The sequence below is a fragment of the Podarcis muralis genome, chromosome 3 (assembly GCF_964188315.1).
Source record: "Podarcis muralis chromosome 3, rPodMur119.hap1.1, whole genome shotgun sequence".
Lineage (NCBI taxonomy): Eukaryota > Metazoa > Chordata > Lepidosauria > Squamata > Lacertidae > Podarcis > Podarcis muralis.
This window is the reverse complement of record NC_135657.1, coordinates 43484077-43506026: the sequence shown is the minus strand read 5'-3', so window position 1 is coordinate 43506026 and position 21950 is coordinate 43484077. Positions and strand designations below refer to the sequence as shown.

Sequence of the window (21950 nt, the reverse complement as noted above, 5' to 3'; positions counted from 1 at the left end):
GAGAGAGGAAAACCTAACAGCACAACCAGTACAGCTGTATTACCTATATGTATATTTCACAGTCTACTGTTAGTTATAGCTTGTGATATCACTGGTGATGAATGATTATCACAGGTATTAACACTGAATGATACCACATACTCCACATTTCTCCTTATGCCTAGAACAATTTTTATTTTGTCTTAATATTTGTTTAATGTGGTGAAATGTGTGTGTCTGTCTGTTTGGGACCAGCCAGGTAATGGGCAACCATGTTGCCCATTCAGAAATGTTTGTCATTCATTCCCCCCATAATAACATTCTGCCATTTCATGAACATTATATATATATAGAGAGAGAGAGGTGCAATGTCAGGGCTGCACAGACTCACTGCTGGGAGTAGTACCAGCAGAACTGTTGCCTCTCTCTTCCCAATAAGCAGCTGCAATGCTGTTGCAGCGGCTGCAAGACTTTTGCTGTGGGTCTGCTCCTACCAGGTGAGCCACTCCTGCATTTGACTTGTATAGAACTACCAAGAATTAGGAAACAAGAAAGTGGAGTAAACAGGCTTTGCCCTATTGCAGTTACTATCTTTCCTTCCAGTGTGGTGTAGTGGTTAAGAGCGGTGGACTCGTAATCTGGTGAACCGGGTTCGCGTCTCCGCTCCTCCACATGCAGCTGCTGGGTGACCTTGGGCCAGTCACACTTCTTTGAAGTCTCTCAGCCCCACTCACCTCACAGAGTGTTTGTTGTGGGGGAGGAAGGGAAAGGAGAATGTTAGCCGCTTTGAGACTCCTTAAAGGGAGTGATAAAGCGGGATATCAAATCCAAACTCTTCTTCTTCTACTACTGTATTGTGTCCATATGTTTTCAAACTACCAATACTAGATCAGTGATGTTAGTCGCGATAAGGGGAACTCTGCTTCTGTCATTCTGCCATACTGATGGTCTTTTATCCAGCCTTGTTTCTTGCTTATAGTGTTGTATGTCATTTCCTTTCTAGAAAAGAGTTATCAGAGTCTCAAAAAAAGTGTGAAGATCTGAGTGGAAGATTAAAGCATCAGCATTTGCTCAGTGCAGCAAGTAGTTCCATCAGAGTTGGTGGCCTTTGCCTACAATGTGCACAGCACGAAGCTGTTCTTTCCCAGACACATTCAAATGTCCACATGCAAACCATTGAAAGGCTAACAAAGTAAGTAGCGAGATAGTTAAATCCTGAATTAAAACAAATTATTGCAAGGCGATTTTTAACAGTGTTTAAGTCATGATTTGGGTGTCATTTGCTGTGAGGTTCTGCACAAACTCCATTAAGTGCAAAATCCATTTTCTCCAAGGTCACCTTTCCTTTCCACCTCTCTCACAACAGTGTGCTTTAGTTGTTTGTTGAAGCCTCGGAGGAGACTTCATGAAGAGAAATTTAAAACTTTGGATAGAATATCGACAAAACACATTTCATGGGTGTTTCTCTTCCTTCTTAGCCCTCTACAAAACCATGTTCCTTGAAGCATAACATAATTGTGCTTTTATTTCTGTGTGGCCAGGTAACTTTTATAGCAAAAGCAGGAGAATTCACTTCAGTAATTTGTTTATGTTGTGTATTGCTTTGCATCTGACTTGAAACCCATTTCCAGGACTTCAAAGCCCTGTTGTGCTTATCAGTCATAAAGCTAGTACGAAAAGGATTTTAGAAAGGTTGCTGGTGAGTTACTTCAGATATCTCTGCTCCACCCTGGGAATGCTGAGCCATTCAGGCTGCCAGACTCTCTCCATCATATTTGTGCGTCTAGGTTTTTATGGTCCCTAAGCTTATTTTTCTTACCTATGGTTCTTTTCTCTCCCTTGATGCAACAAGAAGTATTCATACAACATCTCTAGCGGGTAAGAACTTAATTTACATAAAAAGACCCAGTGTCCATCTGGACACCTAACAAGAAGATGGGAGAGGCATCCTAAATGCAAAGAATCCAAATTGTTAACTTTTTCTGTATACTTTGAGAATCACATTAACATAGGATTGCACCTTGAATGTAATAACTCTATGGTAACCCAAGAGAAAGTTCCATTGAAATAAGTGTGATTTTCCTGTAAACTTAGATAGGATCAGTCTGTCAGTTACTGACCGAGGGCTTGCATGAATAACCATTCACCATCTCTGACATGCATATCTAATAATCTAGGTCAGAACTGTACATTTGAAAATGTGCATGGTAGTATTGCTTTAATCATTGGCAACAAGCATTTTGCCTGCCTTGCATGTGTGGCTCAATCCTGTTCTTCCCTCCCCATTAAACATATGCTATACATCACAGAGAATAGTTGATTCCTTAGTTTACATTCTGTATGCATTCCTTTTATATTACTCTCTTTTAAAGTCCTAAAACAGAAGCAATGAAGAATCCTAGACTTTCTGGTTCTGTGCTGCAGATTATACAGCCTAGGGAATCTGTTCTAGAGTTGAAAAGATTTTCAAGACAGTTGCCTATATTCAATACTGTAGCTTAATGTGGAATCCATTCTTTATCATTGCTATAATCACGATTCTATTTTGCTGGATGCATTGAACTTCATGTATTATTTTTTTCTTGACTGTGTGTGTTTGCTATATTGTGTTCTGGTGGAATGCTACCCAGTTTGCATAAATTGTGATGTACCTGTTACTACTACTCAGCACATTGTGAGAACTCACATCATAATATAAGTTTCAAAACGTTGCTAAAATTAAACACTGATACTCATTTTAAGTGGATTTTATTTCCTTGGTTAATTCATATATTTATTTCCTTTTTTAAAAAAACAGTGAAAGAGATGAGCTAATGGCAGCACTTTCTTCAGTCAGAGTAAACCTAAGTGAAATGCAGCAAAGGGAATCTAACGCTTATGAACAAGTGAAGCACGCTGTACACATGACGGAAGAAGCCAATTTGGAAAGAACTAAGGTAAAATAGCACTACTTTAGGCATGCCTAAGCATATGCTTCTGATTATCCCTTGCTTGGACAAATAGTAGAGAGACAGTTACCTTCAAGTCTACTGTGCTTCTCGGAGATGTCTGGCTAGCTGCTTTACAAATCAGAATGCTGGATTAGATGGGTCTTTGGTCTGATGTGATAGGGCTGCTCTTGCAGTATTGTTGGGGTTGTGAGCCTTGTTAGATACTAAAGCAGTGACTGACTCTGCTCTCTGGATGTTTCATTATCTCTAACTAGTGCCTGTGCTGGCTAGGACTGATGGGTGTTGGAGCCTAGCAATTTCTGGAGACCCATGAGTTAGCAACCCTTCGCACTATAGCAAATATTATTAAGAGAGAGATGCTACTAAATAAAAATTACTGTGCTTCTCTGGCATAGATCAAGTGATATTTCCTTTCTTGCCCGTCCTTCAGTGAAGTGTCTGTGTCTCCCCCCCCCCCCCCGCTCTCTATTGCATCTCTCACTCCCCAAATGTTGATCACTACGATACCGCCTTTATGTTTGTTTCCTTTCCTATCCAAATAACATTTTGATATGGAGGGGAAATAGGCATGGTGTATTATAAAAGTTGACTAATTAAACAACTAAGTTTCTTACATCAATATGTTATCTGTGGGGTTGGTGCCCAACAGAATAGAACCAGTCTCAGAAATATACGTCTTGGTTTTCATTCATCTTGAGAATTAAGAAAGAGTGTGTGTTGAGTTGGTTTTGCCTCCTGATGCCATATTTCAGACAGTCTCCACTCATATTCCTTACAGGGCAAGTATTGCAGTTTTCTTAGAAATGCTACTCTATTAAGTCCTCTCTGTTCAAATCGGTTTTTATGAACTTTGCTTGCTGTTGGTCAGGTTTCTAAGCTTTCAGAACTCATAAAAGCAGTGAATAATTTTTATCTATTTTAGGGTGCAGTGTGAATAATATTAAACAGCTTTAAAAACATTTATGCTGGTGAGTTGTCTTGATAATGAGTGCCATCTGCTGTGTAATTAGTGAATTACCTCTAATTGTGAGAGGTTTATAATCAAACGTAACTTTCATAAGAGAGAAGATTAGATTGTATAAACGGGAAATAATTTTCCCATACTATGATTTCAGATAAGTTCTGAAAAGAATACAACTGACCTCAGTTTCAAGACTTGTGGTTTGATTGTTTAAAATAGTTATAAATCATTAAATGTTTTTAAAATCTCTTAAGTGGTGTGCTATATAAAAATAGTAAACAATAAGTTTAAAACAAAAATGCAACATTGAACAGTATTATTGTTGGCATCCATCTGTCTCCAGAGACAATGGAGTGTACCTCCAGGGGTGAAGTCAAACCACTGGAGAATCGCAGCACCTGCTGTGGCTGCAGAGACCAGTAACCCATAACTGCTGCCTCCCGCATTGTTTTTGCTGCGTTAGCAGTACTGAAATGACCTCTCCAGGGCACAAGCCTGGGCAGTGTGTTTGAAGGTTTTGGGCTGCCCAGACACAAGACCTCTCCCCTCTCAGCCTCGCTGATATGGTCCAAAGGAAAGTAGAGTAATATGTTTGGCACTAGCAGGAGTTGCCAGAAGGATTGAACACTATCCAACTGTCTTAGGGAGTGCACTCTGGATTTGCTTAGGGTTTACTCTTAGTATTTTTGTTCCCCGAAAATGTCCTGCAAGGTGGATGCTAAAACAGTATAAAAGGATATAAAAACAGGAATTCATGCAAATAAAAACAGGATCTGATCTTATTGGTCAGGGAGTGCCTAGGCAAAAAGATATCTTTAGAAGACTTTGAAGCAACCAATAGTTGCTGCTTCATATACGGTTGCGGGAAGAGCGTTGAAGAGTAGAGGGGTCTATTTTCAGGTTAAAGTACTACGACATGCTGGAACATGCAGTGCCATGAGTAGAAGTTCCCCAAGTGATCTCAGTAATCTTACATGTCTATACAGTGGCAGACGGTCTGTTAGGTAACCTCATCCTGTTCAGGGCTTTATATGTTTACAGCAAGGCATTAAACATGGCCCAATGGCTGATTGAGGACTCTGGGCTTCATCAAGGGTTGTATCTAATGCTGCTGTGGCAGCAATATAAGACTTCTCACCCACACAATAGAGCTTCCCGTTGCTATCCTCCAGAGCAGATTTTAGGGGCACACAGGGGGCTACAAGGGGGACAAGATGAAACCCTGTTTCGCAGTGTTCAGAACAACCCTGTGCTATTTTTTTTTTTTTAAGGCCACATGTAGACAAACACGAAACTGCTGCAGGCAAAGCCCATCAAATTATGTAAACAATGTTTGAGGATGCCATGTGCAGAGTAAGTTGCTTGAGGATTCCATGAAGCAGTACCAGCCAGTGATTCATTTACAGAATTGAATCTGCTTCTGTTCTACTCTGTCTTGGTTAGAATCACATTGTTCATTAAGTGGATCAGTGCCTGCAAAGGAGCTCAGAGTTCCTTTATTTTGAACAGTTGTGTACAAGAAGGTATTTTTACTTCTGCACAATAAACTGAAACTACCAAAATTTCCTGTTGTTCGTTGCTACTAAAAGGATATAGGAGCTCTATTGTCCTTTGCTTTAGGTTACCCTAAAGAGAAGCAAAAATGGGGATTCTCCAGTGGGCATTAGGAACCCCCTCCCAGTGGGTAATGTGTTATTCTTATTGCCTGAAGCAGGAAAAATGTTGTCGCGCCACAGGAAGCTCTGCAAATACCGCTCCCTTGAAGTTTCAATTCATTTCTCTTGCCTTGCTTATATAGTATTTGCCTAGTTCCTGTTCTAGCTTGCTATTTTTCTCTTCTTGCTCATTCTTACTGTTTTTCCTCACGGTTTAAAAGATGCTAAGAAATACCTGCCTCCCCATTTAATAATTACAGTCGTACCTTGGTTCTCAAACAGAGTGCATTTGAAAACCAAGACGTAGCTTCCGACTGGCTGCAGGAGCAGCGTCCTGCAGCCAGTCAGAAGCCACAGAAACCGCACTGAATGTTTGGCTTCTGAAAATCGTTCGAAAACCAAAACACTCGCTTCCAGTTTTCGATCGTTCAGTAGCCAAACTGTACGAGTTCCAAGGTGTTTGGCAACCAAGGTACGACTGTATTTTAGAAATGCTTGTTTTTACAAGAATGCTAGTGTCACAAAAGAAAATAAGATTTGCTTGTCAAGACTACAACTTCACAAAACTTGCTCTGAGATTGTAACCAGGCTTATGCTCTTAAGAAAGCATTGGGTAAGAGTACAGCAATTACATTTATGCTCAGAAAGTAAGTTTCTGAGGCTGCAATCCTGTAAACATTTACCCAGATGTAAGTCTCATAAAAATCAGTGGAACTTATACCTGAGTATACATGTGAGTCTAGTTTTCATTGCATGCTTTGAGTGAGATGTACAGTAGTACCTCCGGTTACGTAACTCTCTGGTTACGTAAACTTCAGGATGCAAAAGCAGCAAACCCAGCAGTATTTGACCGGGTTCCGCCACGCACACATGCACAGAAGCAGTTCTGAGGTTGCAGAAAATTCAGGATCCAACTGTACCTCCGGAACGGATCCTATCCACAATCGGAGGTACCACTGTACTCTGAAATTCACAGTGAATGTTAGCATACTTGCAGCAAAATTCTGTTAAGCATATAGTCCAGTACTGATCTAATTCTGTTTGGCAGTCATAGTGATTGGATCTCTCTTATGGTCCAGTTTTGAGCAACAAGTGGTTCTTGGGAAAGATTTACAAAAGTTATATCTATTCTTCAAATATACTATGCATCTCTATATAGCCATATATTAACTTATTTAATAGAACAATGTTTAATCTAGAATTTTTGCTTGTCACTTCTACTTTTTCAGATTTAAATCTTGTTCTAGTTTAAAAAATGAGCTATTAATTTCAATCTTTAAAATATGACCATTTCCACAGGCTCTAGTCCAATGTGAACAACTTAAAAAGGAGATGGAGAGAAAGAGAGAGCGTCTTGAAAGGGAATTAGCAATACAAATAGATAAGAGGGCTGAAGAGCGAGAAGCAGTTCGTGAAGAAATGAAGAAAGAAAAAGAGAACTTGTCATCGTTGGTATTTTAAACATTTTCTATATAAGCATTTTGGACTGTAAACAGTTATGCATTCTGCTCTGCTGAAAGGCAGCAAAATTTTGGACCTTTTTTGCCTTGTTTCTCCCCCCCCCCCCCAATTAAAACTTCATAGCTAGTTTTTAAAGGGTGGGGAATCAATCGGGATCAGCAGAACATAGCTGACTTCTCCTGACAAGCATGTGGTTTTCTGGTGGAAGTGGGGAAGCAGGAGTCACGTTACACTTAATTTTCACACTAGTCCAAAAATATTAGTGACCCCTGACGTGGACTGTCTCTATATATCATGGTGTACATGTTTCCTCTATATTTCAGCAAATAAAACGTGTGTGAAGCAGCCCGGAAGTAATACATTTTCTGCATTTCCAAGAGTTTATGTATTGTCATTGTAAACTCTAGGTTTTGGGCTTCTTCTACCTTTTAAATAACAGTGCATTGACCTTCAGCAGTCTATGAAAGCAGTGTATTTACCATTTGAAACATAACAATTTTTAGCTTTGTGCTATCATTTTACTGGTTAATTAAGGTTTTGCTTTGTTTCAGGTTATGTCTTTATCTCAGAATGTGGCTAGCTTGGAGGGTCAGGTTGACAGGATTACAAGGGAGAAGATCTCTTTAGCAAATCAGCTGGAAGAAGCTCAGAAACAAAATGCTTGTCATGATATTGAGATAAATAAGGTAAAAACGCACTATGAAAACAAAGTAATCAACTGACATTGATATAGAGAGCGGTTTGATGCCTTGTACATTATGCATGCTAATTGGGCACACTTTTATGATTTAACTATTGCAGCACTCTTTGGATAGGTTGTTTGTTCACAAAATATGCATATGTATATTGATAAATCCTTTGTAGTATAGTCATACCTCGGGTTACAATGACCAGTTCTGTGCCAACCAAGAGCTGCTTGTATAAGGCAGCTTCCTTCTGTCCTATGCATAGCTGTCAACGTTTCCCTTTTTTTAAGGGAAATTCCCTTATTCTGAATAGGATTCCTTGCAAGAAAAGGGAAAAGTTGACAGCTATGTTACAGACGCTTCGGGTCACGCGATTTCAGGTTGCACACCGCGCCGAACCCGGAAGTACCAGCATGGGTTACTTCCGGGTTTTGGGGCATGCGCAGAAGCACTGAATCGTGACCTGCGTGTGCGCAGACATGGCGCTGTGGGTTGCGAACGTGCTTCCCTTATGGATCACGTTCACAACCCAAGTGTCCACTGTGCTTTTTACTCTTTTATTAATTAGAAGACAGTCCCTCAGGTTCTGATCTAATTCTAGTGACAGCTTCCCATTTCTACATGTGGGAATGGGAGATCTGAATGTTTTATTCTTTATTCCATAAGCTACTCACAGAATGTGTTAGAATCATATAATTGTAGAGGTGGAAGTGGCCCCAAGTCCCATCTAGTCCACCCCCCTGCAATGCAGGAATCCATGACAGATGGCCATCTAACCTCTGCTCAAAAACCTCCAAGGAAGGGAGAGTCCATAACCTCCCAAGTGAGACTGTGTTGATAGGGAGCAATCAAATATGGTCAATAAATAAACTTTGTGGAGAATAGCTATTTCTTAATAGACTCCCTATTAATTACACGAATTGGTCCATGTACTATGTGACAGTAGATCATTGCTGTAAATGCAGAAGGCGGAAAGAGTCTTGTTTATAAAGCTAAAATAAAGCTTTACTCTTGACCTATCAAGCAGCAGATCATTCTTACAGGACAGGGGGGAGGAGTATGTGTGCTTGTATAATTTTTTAAAACTGGTGTCAGAGATGCTGTATTGTGCATGCAGGCATAATTTACACAGACACTTTTCACATGGCAATCATATTAGAAATAATGAGTGATATCCAGCCAAGTCATATGGGAATAGACTCACTGAAATCAATAGAATAATTACATTGATTTAAATTGGTCTACTCCAAGTATGATTTAGTTAGATATCACCCAGTGGTACTAGAAAAAAATATGTTGATGTTTGAATACTTGTACAATGCAGTATTTCCCACAGTTAGGAGCAACTCAAATATAAAGCCTAAATGTAATTTTGAAAAATTAATTGATTATGGCTATACCAACATGGAAGGGGGGAGGGTTGAGTTGTAACACTTGGGAGGTATTTGTGCCCCACGAAAAGTGCCCTGTTGCAGTTATTTCAGAGAAGAGACTTCATGGACATGAATATATTGTAGCTTGTATTGAGGTGAGTGGGGAGGCAATGTGTTCATATTGCCAATTCTGCAGGGACAGCACTTGCTTTCTTGCTGTGCTGCGCAGTAATGAAACTACTGCAGGACAGCAATGGAGAGATGTCATTTCTGTTGCCTCAGTAATGGAATCTGTGTCCCTCTCTTTCCCACTGGCACCCACTAAAAAGGAGGAAATACAGCTTTGTTGTGTTCTGCAATGCCACCACTTAGCTGAATATGATTGGCTATGTGATAGTGACAACATCACATCCAACATGTGATCCCCTATTTGCTGGGATCATCTGGATTGATAAAATACAGAAAGAAATTGGCTCAAAGCAGTAGCAAATAGGGGAAACAGTAGCTGTGAGCAGTTGTGAACAGCCATGAAAAAGCATAGGATTAGGAGGCTTTTAACCATGTAGGCTGGTGAGTTTGCACCACTTGTACTTTGAAAATATAAGTCTGACTTAGCCCTAAAATAAACTACTAAAAAATAGATTTTGAAGATAACCAGCAGAGGGCATCAAAAGCTCTCCTTGTAAATAAATATTGCTCTGTATCTTGAAACTACACACTGTTATCTGTTAAATCTAACAGGTGTGTGGAGAAGTACGCTATCAGTTGAATCATGCCAAAATGAAGAAGGATGAGGCAGAAAAGGAACACAGAGAGTATAGAATAAAAACTGCAAGGGAACTTGAAATTAAAAACCAGGTAAGAGACCATGATCAAGCTGTTGTTAGAAACTTGAATGTGTTTTTCCCCCCAGTAGTGATAACTAGTTGTTATAAGTTCTAAATGGCAAGAAACGAGCTATTCCTAATAAAGAAATTGTATTTTTTTCCAGAGAGTTTTTATCCTAAGAAAGTTGTAGGTATAAATAGCAATGCAGTACTTAAAATATTCCATCGTATGCCATGTGTAAACCAACATGCTCTGTGTATACATTATGTAATATCAATTTATATACATTTGTTTGTGGTCCATCAAAAGTTAAGACACAGTAACCACTGTGTTAACAACACTGTTTTCAAAAACACAAGTTAAAATACATATTCTGTTCTGTCTTGCCTTTCTAAAAACTTATTTTTATTAATTAGAAATTTATAAGAAATCCAAAAATAAGTTACTGCTCATGTAATACAGTGGTACCTCGGGTTACATTCGCTTCAGGTTACGCACGCTTCAGGTTACAGACTCCACTAACGCAGAAATAGTACCTCGGGTTAAGAACTTTGCTTCAGGATGAGAACAGAAATTGTGCTTCGGCAGCGCAGCGGCAGCAGAAGGCCCCATTAGCTAAAGTGGTGCTTCAGGTTAAGAACAGTTTCAGGTTAAGAACAGACCTCTGGAACGAATTAAGTACTTAACCCGAGGTACCACTGTATTGGCAATTTGTAGGCTTACTACTTGGTTGTGTCTAGGGAATGTAACACTGGGTACCTGTTAGAATGCATTCCTTATTAGTAAGCATTTAATATTGGGATAAACCACTACTAAATTAGGAAACCGGACATGTTTATACTGAATCCTCTGAAATCCCTTGTTATACTTTGCCTTTCTGCCAGTTTCAATTTTCACTGGCAGCACTACAGAGCTTTGTATTAAATCCCTGTTCTCATTAAAATGCACTTATATGTTATGGAACATGTAGTGTTCCATAATTGAATTGAATTGAATTGAAACTGCTCTGTTGCCAATAAATAGCCATTAAAATATTATTCAATACAGGAATGGTGTGACTTAACATTTTTGTAGAGTTTGTGAAAGGAAGCTAATCGAAAGATGGCAGCTCTCAACACTATCCAGTTCTGTTCTAGAGGGTCCTTCAACCTCCAATGTGTGGGTGCCCCTTGTGTACGTGGAAGTGTTTTCTGTTAAGTCAAAGCCACCATTAGATACAGCTTCTTTAAATCATTTGGTGCACAGGGGTGAGTCTTCCCATAGCCTCCCTCCCTTGCAGTGGTGCCCCCTCAGTTCCCAGGCAACTAATTTTGGTGACTGGTCACATGTAGGCCATAGAAGAAGAGGCTATGGGATCACAAAATGGTGCAAATATGGAAGACTTTAGGTATAAGCAGCCAAACAAGTGTCAGGAACCTCCCTTTCCTGGAAAAAGAAAGAAAGCCAAATGCCCTAACATTATTAAGTCTGTAGTGGAGAGCCCAACCTACAGGGAAAATGAAATGTTCTGCCACTTCTGGATCTTGCCGCTTCTGTGATCAGATTTGCATAGTAGAGACTGGCCTAGAGAATTCAGACACGTATTGCTGTAAGCAGTTGAAAGATAAGAAGCTGAATGAGCTCCAGTTCGTGTGTTGCCTGTTGTTGGTGTTGTAAATTAGCGCTAGAAAATAAATCAGAATTCATTGATAATTGTACTGGTTTTTCCCCTGATAATTGTACTGGTTTTATGGCATACAGCATAGAAAAGAGTAAATGCATATACAAAACAACTCATAGGAGTACTGGTTGCTAAACACTTCCCCAGGCTAGTGGAGATTGACATGTAATGTCATTTGCATGGAAACAGCAGCTACCAATTTTAAATAAAACAATGAATGAGAAGAAGTTAGCAAATTAGCAGCAGCCAAGGGTGAGACCGGTTCAGATTCCAGTAGGAGAAGCAGGGTTCAAAACCAGAAGGCAGGCAGGAGCTTGGAAATGACTCCTGGTTGTGATCAAAGAAAGCATTGTAAGAGGTGGGTAAATGAAAAAAAAAATAACAAAAGGAAGGCAAACAGGCAGTTCCTGCCCATCTCCATTACCCCAAAGGAAGTCGCCCCCCCCCCCAGTCCCCATCATGGTCCCAGACTCAAAGGGCCAAGGTTGGGAGGTCCATTACCTGTCAGTACCATTGTTTATTGGTGGTGGTGGTGATTGTTTTAATGTCCCCTTGTGCCCAGTGCAACCACTGCTGTGCACATGAGGTTGGGTGGGCAAGCAGGAACTGTTAGTTGGCTCTGTGATCTCTTGGAAGGAAATAAAACGGAAGGAGTCATTGGCCCAGCGGCGGGGTTCCTCTCATCTTGCAAAAATATATTAAATTAATAAATTGATCTTTACATAAACATTGGTTTAACTTGGTGAGTAAAAGCTCATTTTCTGGGAAACTCCTTTCTGAACCAATTCCATGGAATGTAAGGTAACCTCTCCTCCAGCAGAAAAGATTCAGACACAGTGGAGAGAAGTGTCCCTAGTTACTTGAGCTAACATGCCGTCTGCTCGCCGTAATTTGTGTTTCAGAAGGGCTTACTCCCTGAACATGGAACTAGACTGCGGACTTGTGTAGAGACACTTGTCCTAGGCAGACATTATATCAGTGGCTACTAGTCATAATAGCTATATTACCTCCAGTGTCAAAAAATGCATGGCTCTGGATACTAGCTGTTGCAGCTCATGTGCTGTTTGTGGCCTTCCCATGAGAATCTATTTGGCCACTGTGAGAACAGAATGTGTAATTGCACTTGCTCTTTGCCTTACCCCAGCTAGGGTGTCAAACAAACTTCTTTGAGACCTCCCCATTTCTTCAGCTATGGGGGTGGGAACCAGACTGATAGCAATGAACTGGCCTAGTCAAGACAGTACTCCAAAGGTATGCATTTTACTTAGTTGTGAGATTCTATATTCCACCATTAAAATATTTTCCCCAAGGGGGCCGTACAGTAATGATGGCAACAAAAGTAATAAACTGGTTGGAACTGGAGGCCACAAGACCAGCACTAAAGCACTTTGTACCAATACTGTGACAAAAGCACATAGTGATAAGGGCAGCCAGTATCACAACAAAAAAGCATGTAATCTGCCAAGGTAGATAAAAAATATGAGCTCTTCAAGTGGAAGGAAAGACAACCTCAGCTCCCTTGTAGTGGAGTATGTCCGGGGACTCAATGACATATAAGCAAGACTGGCTGAGCCAAGAGACTCTGATGCCCATGGAATGGCAACTGTCATGGACTAGCAGGATGCAGAGGCGTGGTGGGGGGCACCAGCTGGGGAACCCCCAGGCAAAGAAGGATCAGAGCCAGGTGATTGGTGGTGGGACAATGAATGGTCAGAGGGAGAAGAGGGAGCCTAACAGACTACATTATGACAAAGTTTGGCCTTGTCATCAGTATTAGTCACCATTGCATCAGCAAGACTTGTAGCTGAACTTGGGCCACTTTCCATCACAAGGAACTTTTGAACTTTTTCACGGACAGAAAGATTTAGTATTACCAACCTCCTGTTCTGAGCTTAAAAGCAACTGCCTGAACGTGCAGGATACCTTCTAGTCATGCATAGGACTCAAAAGTGTACAAGGCAAGAACTAAGCCCTTTTGCAAAACATAGAATCTGTGTTCACATAATTTCACTCTACTTCTATGGGCCAAAAGGCATCAGTGACCATCATGGCCTGGTGGCTCACACCTTTTATTTCATTAGTTTACACCTCCCTAAAATTGGTCCTTCCTGAAGGCATAGTTGCCCATCTTATCTGGTCAGCAATGGCTTGCACTGCAATTTTTACCAATGTTCCTTTACAGATGGTATGCAGGACAGCAACTGGGACCCACCCAATCTCTTTCACTAAACACTATAGCATGAATTTACTGTATATGCATCCTTGGAGGCAGCCTTTGGCAGGCACATTCTCCAACAAGTGCTTCAGAGCAGTTAGTTACCTATCTTCCACCCAGGAATTAACAAGGTTGGCTTTTGAGCATCCCACTTGGTGATGTCCTTGTGCCTATTTGAGAAGGTTCTGAAAGGTGTTTCTGAAGGGACACGAGGACACTACCCACGTCCATCCTATGCAGGCTATTATTTCTTCCCCAGTTAGTTGCTATAGATTCAACTGCAGATATCAGGAGCCTGTCATGTCACTATACTGTTTCCCCTCACTTGGTTGTTTCCTTTTCCTTTTCCTTATGCTCTCAGAATGTATGGAAGCCCGTATTCCTTTCTGTGCTCCATCAGAAGGCAAATTGCCAATGAAAGGGAGGGGGGAATTGGAAATCCTCTTGGCGTAATGACGGTTTTTTCCAGCCTTCAAGCGATTGGTGGATGACAACCCACTTGGTGGTATCCCAGTTTCTTTTCCACCATGCCTTCATTCTTTAATTATCTGTTGCCTCCTTTAGTGGGTGGGTTGTTTTAGTCCTGCCTTTTTTTATAAAGATGAATGTGTTTTTAGCTTTTATTCGGTTTTAGTTCTATGTTGGTTTTAATGTACATGCTATTTTTTGTAAGTCATTTTGAGTTACTTTTTGTTAAAAAAGCAACAAATTCAGTTAATAATAACAACATACTACAATACACTTAATTCAATAAATAATAACACTCCACTCTACAGGAAGCCTGGTAAGGCAGGTGCAATTGATATAGCTTACAATTACTCCCTTCCCCACAACCCTCAAACTGATACTGGTACTGCACTTCATATGGATGCAACTGGTATAGATCAATTCCTTTTGCCTTGTCCTCTCAAATCTTGCTTATACAGGTCAACTTACCCCTGCTAGTTTGATCCTCACCTGCTGTATTGGTTACCACTGCCTCCACCCAAAGGAACAAACCCTTATAAGAATATAAGACAACAGACTTTGGATGCTGTGTGGCTGTTATTATGTAGAAAAGGGAAAAAACAACAGAATTTGCCCTGGCAAGATTTAACAAATATGTATTGTGTGTGTGGAGCTTGTAAGCATGCATAGAATCAGGTTGTTAAATTGAAATTTTCCATTTATTATTTAGATACATAGTGACTGAAAATGTATTTAATTTGAAAATAGGTAAACACTTTATATGACATAGAAGGCTTTCTATAACATAGTTAATAAGTACATTATATAACATAATGAATAAATACATAATTTTGTGATGTAAAAATACATTGCTTATTTTACATCTTAATTCTCACAGTCTTGTTAAGCTGCATTAGAATTACATTTAATATTCTTAGTGTTTTATACATATATCACAAAAATTGTATTTTTATTAAACTAAGGTTTCAATATATAATTTTTCTGCACTAATCAGATCCGACAAAAATATACAGTAAGCAACAGTTGATAGTAGTTGCTGGGCAAACCAGTGTTCTCAATGAACGGAAGTGTTCATGTTCTTCTATTGATAGGGCAATAAATATTTATAGTTTGAATGGGGTTAAATGGGCTTAATTCTTTTCTGGGTTATGATCACTGTTAATAACAACCATAACTGTTAACCACTTAGTGATGTGGGCTGCAAAAGGTGGTGAATTGTCTAACATTGCCTCCCTATCCATTCTACTGATAGAAACCCCTGCTCAGTCAAAGAGTCTTCCAGCAGGAGAAGAGCACCACTGGATGTAACCCACTTAATATTTCTACTATAAGAGGGTGCCACTCCACCAGTCTACAGCAAGGGGGGGAATGGAGGCAGGGCACTACATCAACTCTGTTGAGAAATCAGTTTGTGCTTTCCCTCTCCATCAACTATCCTTCAGCACCGGCTACTCTATCAGGCTGCAGTAGAAGAACCAGCAATTTTTGGCTCCTCTCAAACTATTTTCATTTAAGTTAACTGAAAGAACTTGGTGGCTAAAAACTGCTGACTTGAGTTTGCTTCCCCACCCCAATCACTCCAGTTTCCTTTAGAGTATAAGCCTAAGAGTCTTGTTTGTTATTGATCTTCTGTTATCAGTTCTAGAAACACTTATGGCCAAATAGAATGGTGAAGATGCTTTAAATCAATAAATAAATTTGCCATAGTTATTCATGTATGTGAGTTGAATATAGAAATTATATTTCCATAGTAATCGGGAATCCTTTTTTAGATATGAAAACTAGTTTAGGATATGGAAAGAACATTAACTTAGTGTTTTAAGTGTAACACACATTTCTTTGTTGTTTCTGGGTGAAATTCATTTAAAATCTTTATCTTGGGATCTTGGGCTCAAACTAAATGAGAAGCTGTTTGCTCTCTGTACACAACCAAGATTAGCAGACATAGTATTGCCTTAAATCCCTAGGCTTAAACATCTGGCAGGTAGAGGGAGGCCATTTTCAGCAAAAGTCCTTTTATGTTGGAATATGCTTTTTTGTTGGTCCGACAGAACCTGAGCTGATTTATCTTGAGGGGATGGTATAAAGCCCATCTGTTCGCTTTAAATATTTCCCTTGAGAAAATAATGAGAGCTTATATTTATGCCTATAGTGTAGAATTATGAGGTTGTCTTGGCTTTAGTTGACAGTTGTCAAATTATGTTTGTTTTTTTGTTTTAAACAAATGCCTTTTTGGGGGGGGGTGTGTGTGTGTGTGTGTGTGTGTGTGTGTGAATGAATGAATGAATGGGTCAGAATGTTAAAGGGGAACTGGGGACGAGGACTTAGAGTGATCAACCTAATTTCTACAGCCATAAACTGTTAAAAAAGGAGTCCTTGATATACTTAATAGTTTCTTATTTAATTTAATTACCCTAATAAGAATATGGTAATTGTGTTGGAATGTTAATAGGCTTATTTTCTATGCATGACTGCTGATACTGCTGCATTTATCTGCCTATTACAGGTAGTTATATAAGTTTGGGGGAGTTTATCTAAAGCTAGTAGCACTGAATAATAAATAATGAAATTAGTAGCTCAGTCTTTCTCATTCTCATTTCAATTTCTGTTGTAGGCATGATTTTCTTTAAAGTGCCCTTTGATTATTATTTTTGTTATAGAATGTATGTATGTACAATGTTTGTGATGTATATAACTTCCCTTATTGTTATAATTGAATTTGCTCCTCTGTGTGCTTTTAAGGAAATAGAGAAATTGCAAGTGGAGCTCAATGAATATAAACTGCGTTTGGAGCAAACACTGCAGGATACAGCAAGAGCTAAGGAAGAATGTCTGAAACAAACAGAATTGCTGGGTAAAGCTGAGCACCAACTGCACCTCACCAGGTACCCCTTATCGTATATGGCCTTAGCACCAATTTCAATTTTATACTGCACATTTTTGCCAGCAGCTTATCCACAGTTGTTAGAGATTGATTCAGTGCACAGCTTTCAGGCATATTAGAAGTGAAGATGTACTGAGCCAAACATTCAGACGAGATGAAGCGTGGCAGGGATTTAGTGATAACAAATCTATTCATCCAGAGTATTCTTTCTGTTCATCTAAAGTATTCTTCAAACAATCACGGTGTTAAATGTCATCTTAGAACAATTTGTAGTCAGTAAAAGTTATATACACCCAATTGTTCTTTCAAGATTTTTTGATGCAGTTGCTTTAAGGAACAATTGAGATTATATAGCACATTGCTCTCCAGTTCCTTATTGATATGTAAAAGCTGAAAATAGCTATCACTTTCCTAGTTACTGATTATAGTTAGATGCATGCATGGTCTTCAGAGAAAATTGATGATCATGCATAAAACAGTCAATTCTATGCCAAAAATGTTTGTGTGGTAGACAAGCAACTAACTACACACACAAAAACTTTCTGAAGTTTGTGCATTTTTCTCTTAACAGTAGCCCCATTACTCTTAACACCTGTCTGCTCCCACTGAGCTTGATTAATTTAACACCTCAAACTCATTACTGTTTCGTTTTTTTAATCTATAGCATGAACTGCTTTCTGGAATGGAAGTCAAGATTTAAAAGTATGCCAGAAAGCATTTAGATTTGTAGTATTAGTTGGGTCGAGTACATGTATTGTATGTGCATACAGACTCGCACAATGGATATGAATATGGGAGATTATAGTATGCTTCTTAAATGATCACACCATCCTCTTTTTTTTTAAAGAAATGATGTAAATATAGATCATGGGCTAGTAGCAGATGGGAAGAAAAACACCCTTTTTACAGCCTGTATTTAGAGAACAAATATGCTAGAGGTTAATGAACTTGAAAAAAGTTTTGGGTAAGTTGTTAAGACAGCAAAAGTTTTGATTTTGCAGGACTTCTTTTATAATGATTTGTTGTGATAGTTAACCAAATGGTTTACCAATTTCCATCCGAAGGCTAATCATACAAGTTAAGAAGCTGTGTGGTGTCTTGGAGAAAATCCAAATTGTAGCTAGCTTTTCTGAAAAACTTCCACATTCTTAATAAGGTATACTAAGAGCTTAATTAAGTTAAGCATCCAAATAAGTGATTCACATTAATGATGAGACAATACTACTTCAGGGTTACATAAGCATGTAGTCTGCAGGAAATTGTTTTAGATGTTTGATTGCAGAAGATGGATGGGTTTAACAGTGATATTCGGCTTTGCTTTCTTATGGCTTAAGAATTGTTATTGTTGCTATCTTACAGCTTTCCAAAGTATAACTTGTCATGACAACATTTATCCAAGTGATATTTTCCTCATATTCCCTTATCGTTCTCATGTTGGTCTAACAACCAGACTTCCTTATTTGTGATAATGTGAAATGGGTGGGGAACTGCAAAATCCTGGTCTGATGAATCACTCATGACCGCCAGTCTTTTGTCATTGTTTGCTTTGCTGCGCTGTGTTTTCTTATCAATTTCTTTTGTTATGGTTTATTTAGCATCATATGTCAGTGTTATAGTTTTAAATTGTGGTCTTATCCACCTTGAGTCATGAAACGAAGTACAGATTGCATTTGTCTCCCTTTGTGGAGCTTTGCTGTTTTGAAAGAAGTACATCATTTTTGTGGGTGGCTTTTCGTGTCTGCAGGTGTAGTTGAGTGGCCTATGTTTGGCCCTTCTAACACAGCTCAAGTTTTATTAAAGTTGCACCCATAAAGAAAGTGAGGCTGCTTTTTTCCTCAGGCAGACAATTCAATGGTTAATTTTAAAAACAAAAGGAAGTTTAGGAACATCAAAAGCAACCTTATACCAAATCATAACACTGATCCATCTAATTTAAAGGTTCAGTTTATTTCCACATAGTATAGTATTTCTGATCGTAAATAACTAAATAATTGCAGTTAGATGTCTTGTTAACATGCAGTTTTTGAAAAATAAAACAGTGTAGGGGGAAAAAGCACAAGCATGCATGGCATCTGAACTCAGTTATAGTATAGTGACTTGAAAGACTCACACATCCTGTCTTTGTGGTCCATCTGTCTCCATTCTCTTAACCTTTTATCCACCAACATAACTAGAAACTTGCTTTAAAAAATAAGTGGATATCTTCGTGTTCAGAAACAGCTCAACTTCACACTAGGAATTGAAATACTGTATGATTATGATTTCTAGCCTTTTGTAGATACAAGCATGATATAAATTTCCAATAGGAAGAGAAATGAGTGTTGTAACGAAGTGCAAATATGTATTGTTATTCCTAATTATGACTATTTTTATAAAAAATCTGATTATCTGCCGCACTAAATTCCGTATCCCCGTCCCCCCATATATTGCAGGGGCATATTCTCCCATATGAAATTCAGGTTTAAAACTGTCACCCGTCAACTTTTTATTCTCCAAAAATGACTTCTCAAAAATAGTGCTTCCCTCCACCCAAAAAAATAGTTTAGCTACCTGTAAAAAAAATACCGTTCATATTTGGTCTTCATTCTGCTTTTCCCCACTAACTTTGCGGAAGCATGTTTTTTATCTATTTATATTTCATGTATGTTTGTGCTAGTTTTGATGGCAAAAATTAGGCTCCTGTTTCAGTGGCAGTAAATACGGATTATAATTTTATTCTGTTTTAGAGATGGTTGAGATGGTTAACAAAATAATAAATACTTAAAACTTCAATGCACTTTGTTTTTCCATAGAGTTTTAGTTTGCTCTGTTCCAAAAGTAGACTACTGTGTGTGATTCCTATGTTTCAGTCATGGGTCACTCTTATTTATTCTGTCACATTGGAATGACAGTCACTTGTCTGAAATGATGCAGTAAAAACATACATGGGAGTGTCATCCAGTTACAATGATTCTAGGTGTGTATTTACAATTACTGTCAGGCATGCAAGTATCCTTCAATTGTTACAAAAATATTAGGCTAATCCATGGTGGAAACATAAATGCCTATAATATGTGTCGTGTCTTGCTGACCCAGACTGTGATGAGTCTTCTGTGGGTGGGAATTCCATATTACGGTTTCAGTGCTACTAAAGATGTTTTTATTCAGACAGACCTCCCCAGAGGGGTGATTACAGCCATGCTGACTGTCAGTTTTATGAAATGGCAGAATATAATTTTATATTGTTTCTATATGTTCTTACTATTGCCTTTTGTTTTTATAGAACTCTTGTTGAACATTGCTTTGAATTTCCCCCCAATATGAAATGATTCATAACTTTATTAAATAAATAAATAGATCACCCCCACCCCCCCAAAACCAGCTTTGTACATGCCCTTGCAGTCTTTGTTAGTTGTGCAGATGGTAAACTTGAAAGTGTGCTCTTGATCAAGCCTGAAGGAGGCAGTGAGACATGGAGTGGAGGTGGACAGAGCTTTATTGACAGAGCACAACATTAAGGGCTGCATAGGTTACTTTACTGCTGCCTTGATTTGGGCTCAGAAGGCATTCTGTAGACCTGTACCTTTAAGAATTCTTGATCATTTGATTCATGCTTGCATCTTTCATTCCTCAATCCAGTTAATATTTCTGTTGTGTAAACAGTTCTAAATATAATTGGTTGAGAGAAATCCATCAATACCATCCAACTGTTCTAATGAATTGGAAAAGTAAGATGGGTGATTGGCTGAACTGATGCCAAATAGTGTTCGTTGGCTATTTATTTTTATTAAGAGTGAGTAAAATTCACCACTGTTCTACAGATCATTTGGGTTATTACTTGCTCTGATACTCCAGACAGCTCCCCCCCCCCTTCAACTAACACTGAAGTGTAGGTGAAGTGCCTAGCTCAATGCTTTGGTCTTGATTGCAGTCATCCATACTCTGGTTGCTTCTTACATAGATTACCATAACACCATCAGTTTAGAGCTGCTCTTGTAAATGGTTTGGAAGTAGTTTACCCCTGTTTTTCCATGTCCTAGCAGGATAGGTTGCAGGAAGCAGTTAAAAGAATTCTTTTTTAACCGCACTGGGACCGATTCCAAGGTGTTGGTTATTATTTACAGAATCATAAATGTCCAAGTCCCTGTCTTTGCTCTCTTATTTTTTGGAAAGTGAAATCCTATAGTATTTGGTTAAGGCTTTCTCAGTTGTAGTGCCACAATTAATGGAATGCTTTGACCGGGGAAGCCTGCCTAGAAGGGCAATTAATTTTCAAAAATAACAATGTATATTAATTAGAACAACTTTTTCTTCTTTTTCCATGTACACAAGGAACTTCAGAACATAATGTCTAATGTTTCCTGTAGTCAGTTTATGGTCTACTCATATGTCTTCCTAGTTTGTGTCTAGGACAGAGGTTCAAATGCATACTGTTAGTCTTAATGGGCTTGAAAACTATTGATTTTCAGACCATTTTGCAGCTTTGACATTTACTTAAATGGTGGGTACAAGGTATTGGGAACTCCTAATGAGAGTTTTACAAGCATATGTTGATGGTTTTATACAATTCAGATTCATTTCTGCAGAGCTTGTGCCTAAGAAGCTCCATGAGGATTGTGCCCAGTTTGAACAGTTGAAGTGTCAAATTATTCCATATTATTTTGCCGGTAATAGTTCATAGGGTTTACATTTCAGCAGAAGAGCTCAACATTATTCCGTGACTGAAAAGCAGAAAAATCATTTGAAAATTACATTTTTTCAAGACAATGGTTTTGAAGGACATACAAAAGCTATTAGCAACACCGCATCCATTTTAGCTTCAAATACCTACTGTTTATCAGTGCTTCTAG

At 38.9% G+C, this 21950-nt stretch overlaps 1 protein-coding gene across 4 annotated transcripts in view; it reads left to right on the top strand.

Annotated features, from left to right (window-relative positions):
* The window catches only part of SDCCAG8 (SHH signaling and ciliogenesis regulator SDCCAG8), an 88060-nt gene that overhangs the window by 14205 nt on the left and 51905 nt on the right, over positions 1 to 21950 (top strand). For all 4 annotated transcript variants that reach the window (XM_028724126.2, XM_028724125.2, XM_077925743.1 and 1 more), the window contains 6 exons: positions 983 to 1171; positions 2777 to 2915; positions 6846 to 6998; positions 7559 to 7693; positions 9808 to 9924; positions 16980 to 17122. In XM_028724126.2, coding sequence (XP_028579959.2) covers positions 983 to 1171; positions 2777 to 2915; positions 6846 to 6998; positions 7559 to 7693; positions 9808 to 9924; positions 16980 to 17122 — 876 coding nt within the window. The remainder of the gene's footprint in view (positions 1 to 982; positions 1172 to 2776; positions 2916 to 6845; positions 6999 to 7558; positions 7694 to 9807; positions 9925 to 16979; positions 17123 to 21950) is intronic.